The 14,495-nt window shown below is 42.3% G+C and overlaps 1 protein-coding gene across 2 annotated transcripts; it reads left to right on the top strand.

Moving 5' to 3' along the window:
* Window positions 1-684: 684 nt before the first annotated feature.
* On the top strand, window positions 685-13,792 carry DNAJC21 (DnaJ heat shock protein family (Hsp40) member C21). Of its 2 annotated transcripts, none has more exons than XM_032095562.1 (12): window positions 685-852; window positions 1,010-1,103; window positions 1,999-2,122; window positions 2,998-3,120; window positions 6,527-6,831; window positions 8,083-8,234; window positions 8,576-8,663; window positions 8,902-9,060; window positions 9,682-9,721; window positions 11,582-11,772; window positions 12,171-12,243; window positions 13,244-13,792. In XM_032095562.1, the coding sequence occupies exons 1-12, from the start codon at window positions 756-758 to the stop codon at window positions 13,406-13,408; spliced, it is 1,611 nt and encodes a 536-aa protein (XP_031951453.1). In that variant the 5' UTR covers window positions 685-755; the 3' UTR covers window positions 13,409-13,792. The 2 variants fall into 2 exon arrangements, with proteins under 2 accessions (XP_031951453.1, XP_031951452.1); XM_032095561.1 differs by having other exon boundaries at window positions 12,168-12,243.
* Window positions 13,793-14,495: the final 703 nt, after the last annotated feature.

Raw genomic sequence — 14,495 nt, 5'->3', positions numbered from 1 at the left:
ACACCTTGAGTCCTGTGTTCAGGTCTGGGCTCCTCAGTTCAGGAAGGACTTTGAGGTGCTGGAGCAAGTCCAGAAAAGGGAAACCAAGCTGTGAAGCACAAAAAAGCCTAGAGCACAGGTTTTAAGAGGAGCAGGAGTATTTACCCTGGAGAAGAGAAAACTCGGGGGAGATCTTAATGCTCTCTACAACTCCCTGAAAGGAAGGTGTGACCAGGTTGGTGTCAACCTTTTCTGTGAGGCAACTGGCAATACGACAAGAACACATGGCCTTAAGCCGTGCCAGGGGAGGTTTAGGTTGGACATTAGCAGTAATTTCTTCACAGAAAGGGCGATTAGACACTGCAATGGGCTGCCCAGGGAGGTGGAGTCACCGTCCCTGAAGGTGTTAAAGAGAAGTCTGTACGCGGCACTCAGTGCCATGGTCTCGTTGACATGGTGGTGTTGGGTCACAAGTTGGACTCGATGATCTCGGAGATCTTTTCCATCTTCATTGATTCTGTGAATTCCAGGACAAGGCATCCCGTTAATCTGACACCGCGTGACTGCAGCGCCCAAACCCGGCCGCGGGCCGGGGAGAAGCGTCTCCAGCGTGCTGCCGGCAGCCGGGTGACACCGCCCCGCAGGTCCCTCCCTTCCCGCCTCGCTCCTCCCGCTGCCGGCCTCGCTCCTCCCGGCGCGGGGCGGCGGTGCCCGGTGTCCCGGTGTCCCCGCCCCGCCCCGGCCCGCCGGCCGCGGCCGCCGCCGCCGCCATCGCCATGAAGTGCCACTACGAGGTGCTGGGCGTGAGGCGGGACGCCGCCGAGGAGGAGCTGAAGCGGGCGTACCGCCGGCTGGCGCTGCGCTGGCACCCGGGTACGGCCCGGGCCCGGCCGCGGCCCCGGCCCCGGCCCCGGCCCCGCGCGGCGCGGGGGCACCGCGCTGTCGCCTGGCTCGGTGCCGGGGGCGGCGGGGCGGCTGCTGCCGCCGAGCCTTACCGCCGCTGACACGGTTTCGTTAAATTGTCCTGCAGATAAAAACCTCGAGAACGCGGAGGAGGCAGCGGAGCAGTTCAAGTTGATCCAGGCGGCGTACGACGTGCTCAGCGACCCACAGGAACGGGCCTGGTGAGCAGCGCTTGGCCTGGCAGAGGCTGTATTAGCCCTGGCTCTGCCGGGGCTTGTCCTGCTCCTGGGCCTCGCTGCAAGTCAGCGCGGGCATCCGTGGGCAGGAGCAGCCGCTTGGCTTAGGCTTTGTAGGAGTTGAGAGCCATGCAGCCCTTTGGAGAGGCACAGCTCCGCACGCTCACCTTCCTCGTGGTGTGCCGGGAGCTGATGGCGTGCTGGGCCCCGAGGAGCGCCCCGCCAACAGCCAGGCTTGGCCTGGTGCTCCTCCCCGAGCACGGGGCAGCTTGCACGGCAGCTCTGGTCAGCTTTAGGCCTTGGGCAGTGCGTACAGGTGTTCAGTCCTAATGTAAAATACACGCACACGCATCTCTGAGGGATTGCTGCTCTGAATGTTCTATGTAGCTTGTTTTTCACATGGGCTGAAGCTTGTTTTTCACGTGGGCTGGGGGAAACATCTCTCAAATTATGCGACCAAAGCTGCCTGTACTGAGTTTGCCCTCCTTGAAAATACAAGACTGTTTCTCAGTTTTTATGTGCTAGTGTATGATTTGGGCCTTTTTTGAGTGTGTGCAAGTACTGGGTGATTTAAATAATGCCCTACCCATTTCTGGAAGTTTGTTGAGGCATCTTGCTCAAGTGTGATTGATTGGTAGGTGGCTGTTGAGGAATTGCTGCTATAGATATTGCAGATAAAGTAATACTAAGTAAATTAAAGGTCAAGAGAGAATATTTACTGAGTCTGTCATGCTTTTCTTTCTGAAGACTTTGGATGTGAGGAACAAATTACAGACAGTGGGTTAAGCTATACAGTGATGAGATAGGTGTACTGTGTTATTTATGAGCACTGAGGAGTGTTCTGTGTCTCTACATCCGTGATGCTGTGAATTTTTTCCAGGTATGATAATCACAGGGAGGCTCTGCTGAAAGGGGGAGTTGATGGAGACTATCAGGATGATAGCTTGGATCTGCTGCACTACTTCACTGTTAGCTGTTACTCTGGATATGGGGATGATGAAAAGGTAATGAATCAATTAGTCTTTAATGAATCAGTTTAAATTCCATTATAAGTGTTGGCATCTGTTTTGTGTTTAAGTTATATGTAGAATTGTTAGCACAGCTTATACTAATCTAAGACAAAACTTAATCTAGATGTATAGGGAAGCTTTAATTCCTGCATATTGTCCAACAGTTAATTGATCATAATATCCAACTATACCATACAACTACAGATATGTGTATATTGTTTATTTATCCTTTACAGTGAAGCATTCCACGGCTTGCAATACCATCTGTTTATTTAGAAATACTTTATCAAGCTAGAACACTTAAAATTACAGAAAAGCAATGTAACAACAGTCGTTGAGGAAGGTGTGTATAATTGAATTCCCTATTGGCATTTACAATTCCCTGTTAGATTTTAAAATACTCACCATATATGGAAAAGCTCCAGGTGATTAGAAGAACCTCTGCCAGAGAAAATACTTACCTGTCTTTGTGTTACTGTACTAGGACTCAGTAACATATTCATTTAGAAAAAGATAGGATATTTAACAGTGAATTTTATATCTGGAACTTTCACAAAACTTGATCCCGTGTAATTAGAAACTTATCGCCATCTCCAGTATGTGGAAACTTTTTTGAAATTTGTATTTGACTACAGGTGTGAGAGAGACAGAGATGGCGTGAAGGAGGCGAAAATAAAAGGCAGGAGAGATAGTGGAACTTTTAAGAAGGGTCTTGTACCTACAGCAAGTGCTTACACGGCCTTTACCCAGGTTTTGAGTTGCTCTTGCAGAGTAGCAACGTTTCTCTAAAATACACGACTGCACCCAAGCATTTGTACATCTATTATTGAGCTGTGCAAAAGACTGATTGATTGATTGATTGATTTCAGGGATTCTTTACAGTCTATCGACAAGTTTTTGAGAAGATTGCGAAGGAAGAGTTGGAATATATGACCCAGGAAGATATTGAAGAATTCCCTATGTTTGGATATTCCCATAGTGACTATGATACGGTAAGGGCAAGCGTAAAACGGAGCTGAAGGTAACGGAGTTAAACCATTACTTTGTCCCAGAGGAAAGGCTCCTGCTGATCTCTGAGGTGCATACAAACCCATGTAACTGTGGTTGTTTTCTGCTGTTGTAGACCATTACTGTAAAGGAAGTGCTCTGATTCATAATATTTAGCTGAATTAAGATTGGTATTTCCTGTTGGACTATAGAATTAGCCAGGCCTATAGGGTGAGTTGTCAGACAGATACTTCACAGGGCTAACCATCAATTATGCCAGTGGAACTTAAGTGTAGCGCAAGACCTATAAAGCAAAATAATGGATGTTTTCTTTGCTTTCTGATGAGAGTAGTTTACCAGTGTTTAACACAACTTACATTACAGAAAGGGGTATTGAGCTAATTTTTTTTTTTCCAATAACATGTAGTATCTTGCCTCCTATAGGAAAACTGCATAGCACTTAGTGCATAGCACAGCCTTTAGAAAATAGATGTGGTGTTGATCTGCAGTGTGAGCTTCCACTGTGATAGCACTGTCATCCGCAGTTAGCCTGTAGTCAGATTTGAGTCGGAAAACATTGCATGCTTTCCTCTGTGAAGCAAGAAGTGTATGGGGACTTGTATGACTTGAATTCTTGTCACCTGGTTTGCCAACTATTTGTTATAAACTATCAGAATTAGGATTTTTTTTTTTAAGTTACCAGTATGTCTGTGTCGAAATTAAATAATGAGGTAATAACACTTTCCCTAGGGAATAACTGCACAGTATGAAGTGCACTCAAATGTTGCTTCTAGTCTGGTACTTCTCGCTGTCACCTTCTCTGTATGGCTAATTATTTATGAAATTTAAATTGATACATCCTTTAAAAGTTAGTAGCTTCAGTGGTACAAAACTTGGCTGGAGTTGGAAACGAAAGTTAGAAATCAAACTTCTTAAGAAGTGCCAGAACTGGTGTTTGGAGGCAGGGAAATTTAAATTGATACATCCTTTAAAAGTTAGTAGCTTCAGTGGTACAAAACTTGGCTGGAGTTGGAAACGAAAGTTAGAAATCAAACTTCTTAAGAAGTGCCAGAACTGGTGTTTGGAGGCAGGGAAAAGTTACAGGGTTGATTAACAAGTGGAAATCTTCCCCAGGGAAAATACAGTATCTCTGAACCAGCTAAAATCTGTCTTTTAATGTAGTTATCTTGAAGCATCTTTTGAAAACTGCTTGCTTTGAGGCCATGGGATAAATATGATTATATACTCAAAATAGCTTTAATGCTTACCTCAATTAATAACTGCAAAAAAGGGCTGGAATTCTAGCACCAACATGCTTTGACATCTGCCTTGTTCACGCTGTTCTGGAAGCAGAGTGCTCACTTTTCCCCCCCCTAGGGATTCATAGGGATATTTTATATGAAATAGCCTCTGTTTATAGAGCGGTAATTTTCCTTGTTGTCTTATATTCAGACAAAGAGAGAGCACTGTCAGAGGATTCCAGCATTGCAGTGCTCACTTTTCTACACAGTCGGAATATAATGGGAAAAGAGTTTTAGAAGAGAGCTACAAAAACTCTACAAAGGCTTCAAAATCTGTGATGTGAATAGTGTCTGGTTTGGTCTACTCTGTGAATTCACAAGAAGCTTGAGAGGCAGCTTGATCAGTGCCAGGTAGCCAGGAAAGATATTCGTAAGGCCATGAGTTCACAAGCCTTCGTGGGAAGAGAACACTTGTAGGTCAATTAGGTGCAGAAACAAAAGTGATCAGCTCCAAGTATGAGTAGTAGGCAAAACAAAATCCACCTGGGAGTTAAGCAGCGGCTGCTGTACAGGCTGCTGGGGAATGCCAGAGATGTGCAGGTTGGTAAGGTAGCTGTTGAGAATGGGGAGAGTCTCAACTTACACATCTGATGAAGGGGAGGATGATCCCTGTTATCAGTTGATAGGTGTGCATCCTTTTGCACAGAAGTATCCTCTTCTGCAGCAGAAATCTGAGGTAGTTAGTCTCATCTTACTTAAGTTATTGGAGGAAATATTGGTTATTTGATTTATTGGTTATTTTTTGTGATCGCAGAGAAAAACTGTAGTGACTTACCTGCTAGAAGCCACAGCCATGAATTTTGCATGTAGATAGGCTGCTGGAAGTTATTGTTGTGTTGTTCCTCTGAATAAAAATTGATAGTTGTAGTTCCTGTGAACAAAAAATGGCAGAAGGAGAAGACGACTCACTAGAAGAAAACATATCAAACCGTTAGGTTAAATACTTCTGTGAGGTATCCTAAAATATGAGCAGTAGGGAATATAGGAGTGAGTAGTAAAAAGGAAGATTGGTGGGGCAAGTAGTGTAAGAAGGGAGTTTGGGCATATCATGATGGCTAAACATACAAAATGCAGAAGGATAATAATTATTTGGAGAGAAATAAAGAACAAACCCAAAGTGATTATGATGCCATGTTGTTAGTCCAGCATTTACTCATGAATAGGAAAAGAGAGGAGAATAAATAACGATCACTTACTTTTTCTTTTAATGCGAAAGCTAGGGGGCATAATTTTAACTGACAGTCATTAGTTTACTGACAAAACAGGAGTAAATGTTTCTTCACATAGCCCCTTGTTAAACTGTAGAAGTCACGGCTCCTTGCTGTTGTATCATCAAGGGCTATTCATTTCTGTCTTGCTCAGGAAGCAGACAATATACAGGGAAGAAATAACATTATGTATTTATTTTGCTGCTCTTTTTATGCTGTGCAAATGTATGGCTGACCTCTCATGTGGTTTAATGTGGAGGTTCCTAGGCAGTCTGTGCAAGTACCAGCTTGCAGGCAGCATGTCTGATTCTGATTGTGCTTTTCAGTTTGACAGGAGAAATATAGCACAGCTAAGTAACTGGATGCTTGTTGCAGCGGGGATTACTGCAACAAGCATATTTCAAACCAGGAGTCCCATGGAAACAAAGTATATATGGACAGATTGGTGGTAGATGTTTCAGAGATGTTTATTTTCCCAGCCGCATGGCCGGGGCTCTCCTCAGGAACTCCGCAGTCACGGGACCCGAGGGTCCTTGCCCGCGCAGGGGAATGAAGCTGACCAGGGGCAGGGAAACCCTGTGTCTCCCCCCCAGGGCCCCTCTCCCAGGGCTCCATGGCAGGGGGAGGGACCCCAACAGACACTAGCGTCAGCATGATCCAGTCCTACAGGGGGATATTTTTAGAAGTTGCAGTTTGTAACAGTTTAGAGAAGTTTGTTGAATTGACGCACTTTCAAACTTCAAGGATGATGTTAGAAGTTTCTCTAAACCTTCATTGCTCTGAGGCAAAACTGTGGCCTGTATAGAAGTTCAGAACAAAACTGTTACAAAAGTCCTGAATTATTTGTATGATTTTTGTGTCCCCTCCTAAACAAGCGGCTTAGTTTTGTTTTTTTCTTACAGGTAGTCCACCCTTTCTATGCATATTGGCAGAGTTTTTGTACTCAGAAAAACTTCGCTTGGAAAGAAGAGTATGACACACGACAAGCCTCAAACCGCTGGGAGAAACGAGCTATGGAAAAAGAGAACAAGAAAACGAGGGAGAAAGCAAGGAAAGAGAGGAATGAACTGATCCGTCAGCTAGTAGCCTTTATTCGTAAAAGAGATAAAAGAGTACAGGCTCACAGAAAACTTGTAGAAGAACAAAATGCAGAAAAAACTAGGAAAGCAGAGCAATTTCGGAGGCAACAGAAGCTCAAACAAGCCAAGTATGTACATGTGGAACAAATCTTTGCTTTTTAACTTGGAGAAACCATGAGGATATAGTATAGACGTAGATTCTAATAGTAGCTCCACTTACTCTTTTAAACATCCTTGAAAATATTAGGTATTAATTTTGGTCTCAAGTCTTGAGCTGTTTAAAACTCAGCTTTCTGCATTGTACTGACTTGTAGAGATCTAAGATAAGTGGGGAATGGTTATCTGGGTGCTGTGGGTAAATGGCTGTAATAGCACAGAACCCGGTGTGCTTTTATTTAGCTGGGGAAGTAAAATTTAATAGCTGTCTTTGTTTCTTTAAAGAAAAAAGAATGTAAGTTTTAGAATAAGGGCGAACAGGACTATAACAACCTGGACTTAGATCACCTTCATCTGCTTGGAGCTGTACCTGCTAAAAAGAAAGAGGGGAAAATGAGCTTAGCTTTACCTTTCCTATTTTTAGAAAGGACCCTTTCATTGGACTAAATGCAGTATCTGATGCTTTTTTTCTCAAAAGAGGAAGAGGTGGTCTCCTGAGTATAACCACAATTTATTTTTTCAACTGGAAGAACTGTTTGCCTGCACATATGAGGGAGGAGCTTAAATTCTCATTAAGAGTGCACTTGCAAAATAATGGCATATTGATTAAAATTATGTAATAACATATATGGAGTATATTATGTACTGTTTTTATATATATACATATATACTTTCTCCCTTGGACAATAAAGAAGAATTATGCATTTACTGACAGGTGGCTTGATAATTCTGAGGCCAGAGGCCATCTGGAGCAAAATTCAGCTGTCCTGTAATGCCCTATTTGATAAGTTGGGGTACACTTAGATTGGGAAAACTGAGCTGGTACATTCCCATAGCGCACAGTCAAGGAGTAATGTGCTTGTGGATTTTGTTTTCCGATGTTGTTTGTGAGTTTGGATCTTAGAGCAGGATTGAGCTGACTTCCCTGCTGTCAGCTTGATACTGACCATTCTGCGCAGCACTTTCTGCCTGAAATTCAACCAGGATCCACCTGCGTTAATATCCCTGCTTGCAGTGTAGAGGTGCCCATTGACATCACAAATGAACTCAGATTGCTCAGAATTCCACTTGTTTGCTCCATCATTATAGGTTCAGAACTTTCCTCCTGAAATGCCCGAGAGGAACAGTTATCTTTAAGTAGAAGTTACCTTTAAGTAACACTGTTCCTGTAGTTCCCATCTCACAGACACAGTGTAGAAGTTACTGTATTATTCTGCTTGCAGACTTGCTGAGCAGTACAAAGAGCAGAGCTGGATAACTATGTCAGATCTGGAGAGAGAACTGCAAGAGATGGAGGCACAATATGAAAAGGAATTTGGAGATGGATCAGGTGGTGAAGATGAATTAGAAGAACAGGAGACAAAAGGCATTGAAGGTATGGTGTGTGGGGAGGTGATGTTTACTGAGTCACTGCAGTCTGAGTGTGGCTCACTTAGAGCCTCAGATTCACAGTTCTGACTGTGATGCAACTCACTGCCTCCCTCTGAGGGTGCTGGGCTAGAGTCTGTTCCTCATTGGTGTTTTCCTTTGAACAAGCTGCAGCTGTTAATTTATACTAATGTCTGATTTGGTGGGGTGATCTTGATCTGTCTGTGTGTCAGTAGTACTAGAGAAATTGAATGTCAGTGCTGTGACTATTTTCTGGGGCTTAAAGAGCAGCTTGTTCAAAAATTACTCATCTGACTTTGTCTCTCTGATCCCCGTTAATCTCTTCAGACAAACTGAATGATGAAGCTGAAGAAGCTGAATTTGTTGATGGTCTGTACTGCCCTGCTTGTGACAAATTGTTAAAAACTGAGAAAGCGTAAGTGCTTGTGGTTGGGGATTTGGGGTGGAGGTGTTGGCTTTTAAGTCCTTTAAAACTGCATTTTAAAGAATTTTTAACTTCACATAATGGTCAGTGTGGTCTTTCCAGTAGAGACATTATCAGTGCAGAAATTTCCGTACTTAGTAGAGCTGAATAATGGGCCTGTTATTAATTTACGTGTAAATATAATGATGTTTGCTCAGAGCAACATGCAGTAACAATCTGCTCTTCACAGCATGAAGAATCATGAAAAATCAAAGAAGCATCGAGAGATGGTATCACTCTTACGACAGCAACTGGAAGAGGAAGAAGGGAAATTTCCTGTGTCTTTGGATGATGCAGATGGAATAGAGACCAAAGAGGAGGAAGAAACAAAAGACATGCCCAAACAGAAGTACTTCAAATTGGTTTTAATTTTATCATGACTCCTGATTTACTAAGTATTAGTGGCCTTCAGAGGGAGCTCCTGATGATTTGCCCCTGTATTGCTCTCAGTGTTGTGCAATTTGAAATACTTCTTAGTATCAGAGTTCCAGTAAAACACATGCATTTTTATGACTGCATTTGAGTGCTGTAGAACAACAGACTCATGTTTTCTCTGCTGCTTAAATTACATGTTAAGGAAAAGAAGGGTTTGTTATTTTTCAAGCAGAGGGGCTTCCACAGAGCTAGTGCTGATTGATTTGGTACTGTCAGTTGTTTTTTGGCATAAATGGAAAATGAGAGTGCTCAAAATCAGAATTGTTACACAAGTTCATTTTTTAAATAGCCAGAGCGTAATCCCAACTATCTCACTAGTATCTTTGGGTTCAGTCCGAGCAGCATAAATGTTTTACTAAATGCAATGAGTAGTTTGGGAGACCTATTGTTTTAGTTTCAGGCATGAGTAACTATTTTTGTGGCTACCTAATATGTTAAGAGGATAAGGGAAAGTATAGCTTGATACCTTTTTAGGAATCCTACTAGTTTTTGGGGGTTTTCTGTAAAAAAAGTAATTTTTTAATTATCTTTACAGACTCTCAAAGAAACAAAGGAAGAAACAGAAAACAATGAAGGTACGTAGTCATAATGATACTCTGGGAACTTTACAACCCAGTTTTGTTATCTCCCGACAAATTATTTTTTTGTCCTGCAAAATAGGAGAACTTGAAATTCCATGGAATTTGAAGACTATTCAAAAATATTTGTAATTCTTCTTTGCCTCAGAATAACTTTTATTAGACTTATTATAATAATATTTTATGATAATAACATCACAGACCTCACTTCATTCTGTTGGTGCAGATGCTAATACGTGGTGCTGACTCTAAAAAGGCTGAAGTCTTAAGTGTAAGAAAAACAGATGGAAACAGGCAGATAGGGAGAATGCAAGGAATTGATCAGGAAGACTAGTAGTGGCCTTGGAGCATTAACAGCTCAGTTTGGTGGTCACTTCTGGCTTTAGTTGCAGGAGTTGGTATAATGCATTGTTTGTTAATTTCTAATTTAGAGGGAGTGGAAAAAGCTGCCACAGTATTGGCTTCCTGCTGACACTGTAGCAGTTGGAATGAGCCCATCCGTTCCACCTTTCTCTTGAACACAAATACCACTGTTACTTTGTAATCTGCTATACTCCAGGATCTGAGTCTGTGCTTGATATGACAGATCTGTGCTGACAGCAACAGGTGAAATTGACCAAGTGCAAGCTGTTTCAGGCTTGAGTGGCAGGAGTGTCATAGTCAGCACATTTTTCTGTCTGCCTTCCTCAAACTTTATCCTTTCCAAGTACTTACTCCTCAGTTCTAGCCTTGTTCCAATGACCTGTCTGTACCAGGTCCTGCCTCTTCCGTGCTTTCCCCTCTAATTACCTATTTTCTGTTCACCTTTTCTGCCCTCTCCCACTCCATCATTCTCTTGTTCTTAAGAAACTTTCCTGAGACTTTCAAGCAACTGAAGTTTTCTGGCTTCATATTGGCTGGTCCAATTGTATAGTCCAAGTATTGGCTTGACCTTCATGTTTCCGTGCAGACCGTGAGGCTTCAGTGACCTCTTTCCTCCTCTGTCTGAGACCAGAAGGTTTGTTCTCACTGCAGAGGTGGAACATAGTCACCGTGGCTCTGTTCCGCAGAGCCTGGTGAACAGGCTGGACAGTAGGTGCCACTCTTGCATTGCACGAGCTGAAAACTTGTGCTGAGAGATCCTAACCTCCATCCTCTGCCAAGCATTGAGGAGTACAGGGAATCTCTGTGGGTTTTGTTTTCTTTTCCTGAAGTTGAGATAAGCCAAATTTTTTTTCAAGTAGCTGAGACTGTGCACTAGAGGTGATAAAAGTTGTAACAATGGGGTGTTAGGTCAAATTTGTTAACCTGCTTTTGGAAGCTTTGCTGTTCTGCTTCAGACAGGGAGTTGATATTTTGCCAAACTCTGTATATTGAGTCTGATCTGACGCATGGAAAAGGCTGTCAGTATCTGTAATGCTAGGGAAGGAAAATACAGTGTGTCTATCTAATTTCAGTCAGCTCAGTTATTTTGGCTCAAGTGTCCTAGTGCAGTTGTCTGGCAAAGAAAACTGTAATCTAAGTAATTAACCTTTTGCAAAGATTAAAAGCCAAGCCACTATCTGGGAAATAAAAATGGTAGTCAGAACAAGATGAACCCCGTGCGTAATTAAAAGCTACCTTCATTCTCCTCTTCTGTAGTCAGAGGCTGTTTTATTGGTGTTTCTTCCCTTCACCACAGGTGGCCTCATCTTTCAAAACAGGAGAACTAAAGTTTTACCTGTTACAGTCTCACTGAAAAAACACAGTAAAATTAAGAGGGTCCATGGCTTTCTCTCCTCCCAACCCACCCATGTTTGAGGTAAATGAGTATAATACTATAAACATAGTCACTAACGAACTGAAAATATTTAACTTGGATTTCTTCTGTTTGTACAGGGTTATGAGGACTCTTTTGATCAAAGTGCTGATGAAGAAACAGTTGAACAAAAGGAGGTGCCCAGCATGGAGAAGGACAGTGGCTCAACAGAAGAATTATTAAATGATGGCCAAAGATGTGCTGTGTCAGAAGACACAGGCATTAGAGATGATGTCAGTCGGGAGAATGAAACAAAAAGTGAAGAAAAAAGGTGTGTTGGATTGCAAGATTGCAGTCACTGTATCATTCTGTGTCATGGTTGATACTGTCAAACAAGGATAGATTTACTCACAAATGTGGACTCTGGGGGGGCTGCTCACCAAAACAGGTTTAAATAAATACAATACTAAGCAAAGAGTGTAAGAACCTCTTTGAAGTGATATTTGACTGCAGACTGCCATATCACTTCCCAGGAGCTGATTCAACATCTTGAGATTAACAATTGATTGTATAAATTAATTTTTTTTTTCCGGAAACACTTGGTATTTTGTTTTGTGAAGAAAGAACAGGGGAAAGCAGCAGAGACATTGATAACTGAAAAACATCAGAAGCTTGTAGATGTTGAATGTTTGTGTGCACTGATCTTGGTTCCTCTTTGTCTGTTAGCAGCACTAAGCCTAAAGGGAAAAAAGCCAAGGAAGCAAAAAAGTCTGCCAAGGCATCTTCAGAGAGCTTAACAATGGTATGTCAAGTTACTTATGCTATTTAAGATAGAATCATAGAATTGTTAAGGTTGGAAGGGACCTTAAATATCATCTAGTTCCAGTAGACTGTATTGCTCAAAACCCCATCCAGCCTGGCCTTGGACACTTCCCAGGGATGAGGTGTCTACAACTTCTCTGGGCCAATGCCTTATCACCCTTACAGTAAAGAATTTCTTCCTAATGTGTAATCTAAACCTGCCCTCTGCCAATTTAAGACCACTGCCCGTTGTCCTGTCTGTCTGCCTGTGTAAAAAGTCACTCTTCTCGCTTTATATAAGCCCCCTTAAGGCGCTGGAAGGCTGCAGTGAGTATTCCCTGGAGCCTTCTCTTCACCTCTCTCAGCCTGTTTTCATAGGAGGGGTAAAAGGTGGGGATCATATTACTACAAAGAAGGCTGGTTTTTTGGGCACCTGCAGTCCACAAATTCTGCCCCTGTGGTTTTAATAGAACTGGAACTTCAGCTCTTGTTCTCACAGAGAAACACAGGACTAAGCTTAGTTTCTAAGAGAGTTGGTAAAGTTCTGTATGCAAGGCAGTTCAGATAAATTAAACAGCTGAGGACAGAGCTGTTGTCACCCAGCAGGTGACAGGCAGTACTATTTGCATCTTTCCAATATTGATGCTTGCTGGAGAGTGAATCTTTGTAGTAACTACAGCTAAGACATATTAAATTCACTACGTCTCAGAGCCCAAAGTATTGCCTGTATGGTCAGGTGTGATCAAAACTATTCTTTACTTTGAATTAGATCTGTAAGGCTTCCATTCTTGGTTTTTACTTAAAGCTCTTTGAAATTTCGTGAAGTTGTATTTGTGATTATTTTTTAAAAATGTCTGTGTTTAATTGTTAATGCATAATGGAATATTGATGATAGAAACAAACAGCTTATTCATGCTTCATTGTCAAGGAGAAACTGCGTACAAGAAATTGGTGTATTCCATACGAATGTGAAGCATTCTGGGGTTCTTTTCTCATTGTAGAATGAAGTTCCCATCCACTGTGTAACCTGCAATTGTACATTTCCGTCCCGAAATAAATTGTTTCAACACCTAAAAGCCACAGGACATGCAAGAGCAACGACAACACCGACTGTAAATGGAGCGGTGAATGCCAGAAACAAAAAAGAGAAACGTAAAAACAGATAGAACTTTGCTACAGTGACAGTCTTCAGAATTGTACAATAACACTCTCCCAGAACTGAAACATGCACATTGCCTGTGTCTGGAGTTAAACAAAGAAGTACCAATTTAGGAAAAAAAATGAAGATGCACAAAAGGAATACTGTCTTGTGAAGGAATCTGTGCTTTCTTCTGTTTTTAACAACCTTCCTTTAATCACAAAATGGTTTGGTGGCATGGCACAGGTGCTGCTTCCACAGAGCCACCTTGTCTAAAGCCCCTTACCCTGCAGCACCTTTGACACCATGGGTGGGGAAATAGTAACTCAAAGCCACTCACCCTGTGTTCCTGTAGAAACCTGCATGGATGAAGTACCCACACAGAGGAAATAATAAATTATTTTGACATGCGTGCTGTTGCTTTTCTTTTGAGAGGGCTCAGCTCAGGGTGAGTGTAGCCAGTAGCAGGGCCTATGCTCAGCTGGGGAGAACATGGTGCTAATAACACCCAGTTTATGGGTTTAATCCCTCTATGGGCCATTTACTTAAGAGCTGGGCTTGGTGATCCTTGTGGATCCCTTCCAGCTCAGAATATCCGTTAATTCTTTGATCCTCTATCAAATATGAAACACCGCCAAGACACATGCTTTTCTTCTGCCATCCTCAAACGACTTAATTACATTAAGCAGCAGGCAGAAGGGAAGGAGTAAGATGACAAAGCTGTTTAATCAGTTTTCACAATTCCTATTTGTTTTGTACATCTACCTCCATAGCAGGTGTTGGGGAAGAAAGTCTAGTGGAACAGCCTTGCTGGAATAAGTGAGGGAGAAATAAATGCCTGACATGAATGAATTATTTTTTTCTGATTTCTAAGTAAAAACACTGCACTTCTGTTTAAAGGGATTATCTACCTGATATTGAGTAGAAAAAAAACGAAAACAAACACCTGATTTTGGAGTGGAATTGGATTGTTCACAGGAGTTGTCAGTGGAGTTGGAGAAGGCAGTGCTCAGCAAAGGCTGTATAATATTGTTTAGGACCCATGGAATAAGATTTGGAGAGGCACTGATACTGTGTTACCCAAGTTCCTCTAAAGTACCTGCACAATACTCCCC

The sequence above is a fragment of the Corvus moneduloides genome, chromosome Z (assembly GCF_009650955.1).
Source record: "Corvus moneduloides isolate bCorMon1 chromosome Z, bCorMon1.pri, whole genome shotgun sequence".
Taxonomy (NCBI): domain Eukaryota; kingdom Metazoa; phylum Chordata; class Aves; order Passeriformes; family Corvidae; genus Corvus; species Corvus moneduloides.
This window is presented reverse-complemented; position numbering and strand designations above follow the sequence as displayed.

What these genes read in the sequence shown, in the direction of transcription:
- DNAJC21 (XM_032095561.1), top strand. Translation starts at nt 756, where the DNA reads ATGAAGTGCCACTACGAGGTGCTGGGCGTGAGGCGGGACGCCGCCGAG. An exon ending in GACCCACAGGAACGGGCCTG is followed by an intron (nt 1,104 to 1,998) that starts GTGAGCAGCGCT and finishes AATTTTTTCCAG; the next exon opens with GTATGATAATCACAGGGAGG. An exon ending in CCCATAGTGACTATGATACG is followed by an intron (nt 3,121 to 6,526) that starts GTAAGGGCAAGC and finishes TTTTTCTTACAG; the next exon opens with GTAGTCCACCCTTTCTATGC.